The following is a 9,781-nucleotide window of genomic DNA, read 5'->3' as shown; positions in this document are numbered from 1 at the left end:
CGTCGCGGAGCACAGGCTCCGGACACGCAGGCTCAGCGGCCACGGCTCACGGGCCCAGCCGCTCCGCGGCACGTGGGATCCTCCCGGACCGGGGCACGAACCCGCGTCCCCTGCATCGGCAGGCGGGCCCTCAACCACTGCGCCACCAGGGAAGCCCATACTGTTTGATTTTTAATCAGGTGCACTGAAAAGTTAATAACCTTGAACAAAATTATAACTTAATTTGTGAGCCGTTTCTCAAGACCACGTGGCACTGGCCAGTGCCCGTACTCTCTGGGTCTCCACGGAGCCCTGCACGCGCGGAAGGGACCAAGTGCCCTTCTTGGCCTTTTGCTCACTGCTGTGGCCCTGGCAACTCCCTTACTCAATGTGCCAACCTAAAGCAAACAGTCACCGCCCGATACGCCGGGGAGATGTTTGCCCATGGCTCCCCTCCTCGCCTCCGAGGCCATCACCAATGACACGTGGTCTGGGCCATCTCTTCCTAAAGAACGTGTCAGATTTACAAAGCCATTTTTAAGGGAGTTTCTCAGCTGCGAAGCAGCGGCAATTCCATCCTTTTCTAAAGCGCTTACTTCAGGTAGCGTGCAAACGCCGTCTCTGCGGGATTCACAGCACCAACATCGTCTTCAGAACTAAGTGAGCTGCATCTTCTATTTGAAACAACCGCTTAGCTAATTTCATTCCATCATGTATTTCAGTTCAACAAGCCACACAAAAATTCAAGGAATCTAAAAGGTATAGAACGCAGTTTTACAGTTATCAACACACAGCTGGTAATTTCAGAGGTTCGCAGAGATTATTTAAATAAAATACCTTTTCTATACGTTGCTTTCAACAGCTGTGGGAGTTTATAACTGAGTCTCAGATATATTACTTAAGTGTCTTTTTTAGTTTTTTTTTTTTTTTTTTTGAGGAGAGGGCAGGTCCCTTTACAGTATTTACCTTATGATTTTGATACCCCAAAACCGATTCATTCATATTAATGGAAAGAAGGAAACTGTTGTCTATAACAAGATTCCTTTGAAAAATGACAATATGCATGCCAGAAACATCAAGAAAAAGAATAATATAACGAGAGGTCAGATTCTGGAATACCAGAGAATCTTTAAGGATCATCTGTTTGCAAAACTCTTAAACGTATTCATTCATTCATTCATTTATCGAACAAGTATTTATTAAGTGCAACCTCCTGCCAAGCCCTGCACTAAGCACTACAGCCACGACAAGAGGGCTAGGATTAGAAGAATGCCACATCTAACCATAACATGGACATTTTCATGTTTCATTCAGTTACTCAAATGTATGCTTAAAGCGGCAAATTTAAATGATATTCTTGTTACTATTTCTCAATCATGTTTTATAAAAGAACTTGAGTAAATGAGAATAGTTAATTAAGAGCTAAATGCAATCAAATACACTACAATTTGTTCCCCATCACCCCAAAGGTTTCAACTGTAGATTAGAAAAAAGAAAATGTCCAATTTTCTGGGTACACCAGGGAACCACAGTTGGCAATCTGAAGTATTTATAAGGTGTTAAAGGCAGAACATATTAGACTACTGCTTCTTCCTAACACATCCTAAACCAACACCTGTTTCATCTCTGGAGGAACAAGCAGGTTAACGTCTAACTTGTCTCCAACTTGGGAAGGAACAGAGTTGCCATGACAACTGAACGAAAAGTTTAGTGAGCAGAATTTACCAATGAAATGCAAAATGCCACTCAATTCCATTTAACTGGTATGTGTGTACTTGTAAGCAAAGGCTAGTTTTCTGTTTGTTAAACCATCAGAATAAATGATAATGTGTTCTGTGAAAAGTTTCATGGATAAAATGTTTAAAAACACACGCTCCTTTTTGTCAGAGTAAGCCACAAATAAATAAAATTGAACAACGACTGACAAGTCAATATTGGCAATGCGGCCTTTCACATGACAGGGTCTCGAGTATACTTAAATCAAGGAAAACCAGATACTTCTAAAGTTAGTACTTTTCTTAGGCTGTGTTAAATTGTCAGGTAAATTCAGGGACATGTTTCATTTCTACTGATAGCCGTTACACGATGTCGCCTAGGGTATATTCAAATAAACAGACTATCAATTCTCCTAGAAAAATCCTTCTGTCATAAACACACCGTGTATTTAGGTTGTGCACACATGCTGCATGATTACATTATTAACGCCCAACACTACCCTCACTGGAAACTAGAGTGAGGTCCCCATCAGATATGCACGTTTCCCAGCCGCCCCCGTCGGCTTTGAGGGGTGAATTTCTACTGCTCCAGTGACCTCCCTGCATGAACTGGTGGTCATTTTCAAGTAGACATCTGTGAATAATCAGACACCAGTGGTCACTGATTTAAAGATGTATTACTTCAAACACAGAAATGCTCTTATTTATGATTAAAAGGTCTCAGGCGTGGCGATAAAATCATCTTCGTAAAGCAGACACGTATCTCTTTACAACACTGCACTGGACACAAATTCTAGAGCACGGTGTATAAATTAAGCAAGATTCAGGGACAAATAACAAGAAAAATATTCCAAATGTACATATGAATGAGAAGCACATGGTTAAGAGAGAGGAGCATGATAGCCGGGGACCCAGACTCGTGCTAATACTAAAATCTTATGTAACAGAAAGCACCTGCCATACAACACATACCCACAACATTTGAGTATTAATGGCTGCATTTAATGGCTGCATTTATTGCGCTTAATAGATTATACTATTTTGGCACAAACAGAAAGTGTGCAGTAAGAAAAAAGTATGTACGTGATGTGTGAGAAGGCACACTGTCCTTTCCCGAAGTCCATCACAGAGGCAGCTGGACAGCTTCTGGCTGAACAGAGAGGGTCGGCAGCCCAGCGGCTTCCATGCCCCCACCCCACCCCACCCCACCCCCCGCACCGGCCTCCCACCAAGCACGCCTCACAAGAGCGCCTGTGTGGCTTGAGCAGTGAGTCATGGACGTTCCGCTCACAGACGGGGTGGGGTTGAGGGAAAGCACCATTCCATGCCCAGTAAGCTGGAAAAGTCCATCCTGTTTTTCCTCTTCTCCAGAGTAATCATTTCTCACAGACCAGAGATAAAAAGAACGCTTGGTAAGTAGGAACTCACTAAATATTTCAGCACTCTTACCCGCAAAGGGAAAGACTGACTTTTACAGCCAAGGACACGGTCTCACCGTGAGGGCCTAACCATTCACGCCCGCGATGAAACGTTTGCTCCTTTGCGTCCACACCAAGAAAAACAGTGGCTGGGGAAATCAGCGCGGTACCAGTTCCCAAATCAGACTCGCCCGCCACGAGCTCACACTGGCAGCCAGAGCATTTCAGAGGGCAAGGACGACCTCTGACACCCGCCTTGGCCGAGGAAACACAACCGCAGGGGCTTCCTGAGGCTGAGCTCACAGGCAGCCCACGAGAAGCACAACCCAAAGCCACAGCGACAGAAACCAGCACCCTCTCCACGTCTACACTCTGTGCGTTAAAAGACCACGGGCCCGGCCCAGCTCTCAAGACCACCTACTCAGTCAAATGACAACGTGTAACATGACCGACTCAGATTTCAGAACTGAAAATTAAAATGCCTGTCTCAGCTGTCAAAGCATCCAGTCCAAGCCCCTCAACCTGCCCAAGGTACCCCAAATCTCAAAGGTCGTGTCACCTTTTTCCGTGTATTTCAAATAAATCTTACCTAGGTCTCTCTCGACCACCGACTGGAGAGCTGGGGGCAGCTCCTGAGCCCTGCTGGAGACCAGGCTGCCCGAGGCTGGAGGAGGGCTGTGCACACAGATACCGCCTTCGCTCGCCAGCCTCCCCGCTCACACTGGCCTCCTGAAGGTCGTCACGGACTTCGGTGTTAAGTACATTAAAGTTCACAGCATACTGCTCTCCGCAACAGGGACCACCACTTATTTTTACAAAGAGGAGGAAGTCTCTAGAGAGTTGTTACTCAAATCAGGTCTCTCCGCCAGCGAGCGTTACACTCAGTCCCTCCCTCACGATGCAAAATACTCCAAAGACTACTTAACATTTAAAATAACTTAAATCACGGAGGCAGCACGAATAGCAAAATCCAAAACCCCAACAAAATATAAAACACAGAAGAGCCGAATGAAAGCGTCACCCGCCGGTGGCCCCACCCCTGTTAAAATGCTGGCGTGCAGGGCCTCTCACCTTCTTACACACACGCACAATCAACCCCACACGCCCATCTTCAACATCATTCACAAGTGTACGTCTTGTTTTTACTTTTTCTAGAGAACACCTCTCCACGTGCACATACACACGCACACATGTACACTTGTGTGCATGTGTTTGTATACATAAATACACATGTATGTGTGATATATATAAGTATATATATATAAACAGACATAAAATAAAGATTTGGTGGCTGCAGAGTATTAGCCATTGTGCAGCTGTGACACTTCACTTAACACATTTCCCCCTGCTGCTTAAATAAGATTTTATTCTTGGTAAGAAAAACTTGCAAATAATTCTGAAAAATACACCATACTCCTAAAACCATTCCTGAAAGTCCAGGCCCCTCCACCCGGGTCTCAGTGACCGGTCTTAATGCTCCTCTGAAGACTCAGTCTGTTTCATTGCGGACACGATCCAGGTGAAAAAAAAAAAAAAAAAAAGTAAAATCACGTGGCTTCTGTTCTGTCTCAAGTCTCCCATCTAAAGAAAGAGAAAACAGTTCAATTTCCATAAAGCCTCAACATAAATGATACTGAATTCCATGACTTAAGAGGCTCTCTGTAATACTTAAAATCGTTCTGTACTGCATTTTATTCTTTTCACAAGATTTTCAAATATATTACTCCTCACCACAACCTTATTACACAGGACGGCGCGTTACAAATGCCAAAACTGAGGCCCAGAGAAATGGAGAGACATGTGGGTCCCATGTCAACATGGTGCACGAGACAGGACAAAATCGACAGCCTCCGCAATGAAAAGAATCCACGACATGAGCCGGACCGGCCCCAAACCCCTAATACCTGCCGGGACCCAGGACACGGGTCAGGACCAGGAGATGTGATTCGGGGGGCGGGGTGCTCACGGATCCAGAGCAGCACGCAAGGAAGCCTCCAGGAAGACTTAGGAAGTAGTAAAAAGAAAGCAACAGGGGCCTTCTGCACAGCACAGGGAACTATATTCCATATCTTGTAATAACATATGATGGAAAAGAATATGAAAAAGAAGATGTATGTACAGATGGATAACTGAGTCACTGTGCTGTACACCTGAAACTAACACAACATTGTAAATCAACTGTAGTCCCGTATAAAATAAAAATTAAATTAAAAGAAGAAGATAGTAAGCCATGATCCCTTTCCTCATGTTCTCACTGTCTAGGGAAGGAAAACTCAGGCACGAATCTGGATTCAATTCAGACCACCTTTTGGGTTATCACGTGTATTGCAACTAAATAAAAAGGCTCTCACCACATATCCCCACAGCAACGCCAAAAAAAGAAATCAAACCTGTGATTTCTGTGTCACGTGTCTTATGTTACAGTCAGTAAAAACGTGAGCATAGTGGGGCTAATCTGTGTTTCTTCCAGAATATCCCCCCGACCCCAGGACAACCTCATTAGAAATGCTAGCGTCGTGGGAGCCGGCAGTGGAGGCTGGGGGGAGAGGGAGCCCTCCTCTTGGACGGAAGAGTAAATCCTCTGTCACAGCAAGGATGAGAACGGTGCCTCCTCCACGTGGTACTTAACGCAGGGGTGAACTCGCATCCGCGTCTGCATTACCTTCCTGTTACAGTTCCCAGCGTGTTCTTCGCTGTTCATGCATCTCGGCATAGGACCTGCTGTCCTCAGACTGCCCTACCTTGGTCTGCAGGGGTAAGGCGCGAAGCCACACGCCCAGGAGATGGGCATCAGACGCTACTGGGTAACAATGGTAAGTGGACTAAATCATACTTATATAATACCAACCCTGGAACGGGTGACTTAACGTTGTTCTAACAGAACCATGTGGATTAGCACTAACTAGGCCATGTGGCCTCAGATATTCAGGACTGGAGAGGCGCAGGGGTGGGGTCTCTCCTTCCCAGCATTTACACAGCCACCTACCAAGCGGCTGAGATGCTCTCCTTTACTCCTCACATCGCAAGCAACACGCATGCTTACTCGCTGCGTCTAACTGGTCCCAAATAAGACACTGCCTAACTGGTGACCTCTTCCGCCTCCCTCCTGCATACACATTTGAGGTGGAAACTGGTCCACTAATTTACCAGAGACATTAAAAAAAACACCTTAAGATAAAACTTCAAACTTGAACCAGACATGCAGTTCAAGAAGTCAGTGGGCACACCTTGGCTTTTAAAAGTTCCTAAATGGACATGCTGCCCTGAGATGCAAGGGAACCAAGAACCCAATTCTACTTGTTTGAGCCGCCAGACAAATAACCTCATTTTGTTCTCGTTTATCCTTCTGGAAAAAAGAGTTATATCACACACACACATATATGTGTGTGTGTATGTGTATGTATATATCAATTAGCTAAAAGTGAAAGCACTGTAAAGACGAGCAAATAGAGAATTCTCTCAAATTTCAAGACCACGATGCAACTTTATAACTTTAGAGCTTACACTTCACAAATACCATAATAACTCCTTCTCCCAAACTTGTAAATTCAATCTCTTCTAATTTTTTTTCTGTTTTCCTAGCAAGCTCTTTCCTCAAAGCTATGAAAAGGGCTTCTTGGCGAGATCCTGAAAAAATACACTTAAGGAGGAATCCCAACTGTGACAGCTCCTTGCAGGTGGAACGCTGGGAAGCACGAAGCTCTGAAAATGACCTGTGAAGTAAGCTACTTACACCAGGCCTCCAAGTGCCTCTGTAATCAAGTCCAGTGAGTGCGAACTGGAGGGGCGAGAGGACGGTGGGGAAGCTGGGGAGGTGACAGGGCCGGGCACAGGGTGGGCAGAGCGCCGTCCAGGGCAAGACTGCAGAGAAGGGGGGAAGGGCTTAAGATGACTAGTGGAAGTCCATCACTGAGAGGAAAAAGAGAGAAGAGCTCTAAAACAAAAAGATGTATATACAAACTGGATCTTATTTTTACTTAGGCTTTTCCCCAAAATGTATGGCGATCTATGCTACAAAACTGGCCAAAAGCCAGCCTGAATCTTCCTTTCACTCTCGAGATCTACAAGGTACTGCCTGTATTTAAAGGCACTAAAGAATACAAAATCAGGGACTTCCCAGGCGGTCCAGTGGTTAAGACTCCGCATTTCCACAGGTTCCATCCCTGGTCAGGGGACTAAGATCCCACGTGCCGTGCAGCGTGGCCAAAGGGGGGAAAAAGAGGACAAATTTCACAGACACAATTTAAAAGAATACAAATTCGCGTCAGGCGTGCTAGAGGTTCAACCTAAGGGTTGCACCTTAACTTCTGAAAATCTATTCAACTACAAAGTGGGCCCCCAAGGGCAGCTCATTGCCTGTCTGAGGTACCCCCTTCCCCGCAAAGCACGTGCCAGCTCCTATTTGGTTAAATCTGGACAGAAATGAAGTGCGAGGTCATCATTCTGTAGGGCGAGAGAGGGAAATTTTCCAGGAGGCTCTCCCAGGAAGGCTGCACAGCACCTGAGAGTTCAGCCAGGTGAGGAGAGCTGGGAGAAAGACTCGCCCGGGCGCCCCTGGTCGACGTGGTGTGTCGTGGTTGACTTGGCCCGCATCTTCCTGAGTCTTTACTGCATTTCTTTTTCCAAGGGGAGCCCTTAGCAGGGACACTGCTGAAGGGCCCTGAGACCTCCAATTTTCTCCTGGGCATTGACCTCCCAAACCTGCAGAAAATCCTAACGAGGTCAACAAAAACAAACCTCCAAAACCATTCCGTGGCCCAGTTTTGTGTTCTTCACTAGACACCAACAGGAAGTCAGAACGCTACACTGAAAATGTTCCCACAAAGTTAGAATCAGTTTCCCTAATATGGCCAGGCCCTAAATATAGCCACAGTTTTTTTGTTCAAAGACACTCCCTTACAGTTGTAGATGGAGGAAACGGCGGTGGGCAAGTGAGCCGTAGAGCACAGGAAACCACGACCGTGCATTCAGAGGGCTCTTGTGTCCTTGACAAGGGCTGCCCAAGCAAAGACACCTGGAACACATGCCCTGTCCTCCCCAGGCTCTGTTTCCTCCACCGAGTCTGGGTTACCGGGAGGGAAGAGGAGAAATTACACACCCTGGGCCAGAAGTAATTCTACCGAGTTCTGAGACGCAACACAGCATCACTAGTACCCAAAGCAGTGAAAGGAGTAGAATTCCCTGCTTGAATTGTAACGATTCAGTTCACCTACAGAACACACGGGAATTTAACGAAGGTGTGTCAAGTCTTCACAACCTACCTTCCAAATAACAACACACACCCACACACACCCCACGGTCACAAAAGACTGGTAACGTTCACGTAACTGCCGTGAGGGACTTTGGGCGCTTTCAGCGAATGGGATTTAAGCGGAGCAAAATCTAGAACACAAAACTTGGCCCAAAATGCAGTCAAAGTTTCGCTTGAAATTTTTGAAAGGTTAAGTACCCTGGGTCTACACTTCAATTATAAACTCCTTCTGCAAGACATTTTAGCCAAAAAGCACCCAGCAGTGTGTCCGAGTTGGAAGTAGATGCTCAGTAAAACACCTGATGGGAAAAAACTTACAGGGAAGTAAATGAACTTCTCAACACAAGCGTGCTGAAAAGCAATACAGGCCGTTTTAAGGCCCCGTGTAAAAGTTAGCCCGGGAGGGCGGATGGGCCTAGAGCGTTCAGGCTGGACTGAGCGCTCAAAGCGCGCAGGTCAAATGCAGGGTCTGTCGCCCCCATCTGCGGGTCGCGCTCTCTGCGACTTCACGTTCCCTTGGCCGTGAAACGGGGATCGGATCACACCCGGCGCCCAAGGCTGCCGGCGAGCAACCGGGAGAAAGCAACCGAAGGCACCCAGGATGCCAGCGCGCCGCCCGCGCGCGCGGCGCTTCTCCGGAGGCGCGTACCGGGGGTCAGTCCGTGCGCACACGCACCAGCTTCGCTGCGCGGGCATCTCGGGCCCCGCACACGCCCCGCGCAGCCGGCGCCCCGCGGCGGGGAAGCGACTCGCTGCCAGGCACGCGTCCGAGAGCCGGTCCCACGGCGAGGGAGGAGGCGGTGCCGCCTCGCGCCGCGTAGTCTCCCACACAATAGGCTGCAGCGGCGCTCCAGGCCCCCCGCGACCCGCGACCCCCGGGCCCGCGGCGGGCACCCCCGGAGGCCCGGCACCTCCAAGCGGGAGGGGGGGCCGCGCGGCGCCTGACCGGGGCCCACGGTGCCGGGGCGGCGGCGGCGTGCCGGGCGGGCCCCTTCCCTCGTCCCTTCCCGCTCCGAGCCCCTCCGTCCCGCGGCCCCTCACCTGAAGGCCGGCCCCTCCCGGGGCGCCCGGCCCGGGGCCGCCGCCGCCGCCGCCGCCGCCGCCGCCGCGGAGCCGCCGCCGCCGCCGCCCTTCCTGTTGAAGAGCCTCTGCAGCAGGGTCGGGGCCATGGCGCTGCGGCTCGGCTGCGGCTGCGGCTCCGCGGCCTCGGCCCGGCTCACCGCGCGGCCGGGGGCGGCGGCGGGGCCATCGCGGCGCGGGCAGCTGTGCTCGGCGCCGGGGCCGCCGGCCGGTCATATGAGGGGGCTGGCCCGCCGCCGCCGCCGCGCGCTGACAGTTCTCCCCGCGGGAGGAGCCGCCGCCGGCGCGGGAGGAGCGCGGCCGCCATTGGCCCCGGGACCACGCCCGGCCCCGCATCC

The 9,781-nt window shown here is 49.4% G+C and overlaps 1 protein-coding gene across 2 annotated transcripts in view; it reads right to left on the bottom strand.

Moving 5' to 3' along the window:
* LOC102982825 (folliculin-interacting protein 2) overlaps window positions 1-9,547 on the bottom strand; it is a 215,546-nt gene extending 205,999 nt beyond the window's left edge. For both annotated transcript variants that reach the window (XM_055085788.1, XM_028491567.2), the window contains exon 1: window positions 9,405-9,547. In XM_055085788.1, coding sequence (XP_054941763.1) covers window positions 9,405-9,532 — 128 coding nt within the window. In that variant the 5' untranslated portion in view covers window positions 9,533-9,547. The remainder of the gene's footprint in view (window positions 1-9,404) is intronic.
* Window positions 9,548-9,781: the final 234 nt, after the last annotated feature.

This window comes from Physeter macrocephalus, chromosome 7, assembly GCF_002837175.3.
Source record: "Physeter macrocephalus isolate SW-GA chromosome 7, ASM283717v5, whole genome shotgun sequence".
Classification (NCBI taxonomy): Eukaryota; Metazoa; Chordata; class Mammalia; order Artiodactyla; family Physeteridae; genus Physeter; species Physeter macrocephalus.
Note: the sequence above shows the minus strand (reverse complement) of the source record. Positions and strands in the feature narration are given on the sequence as shown.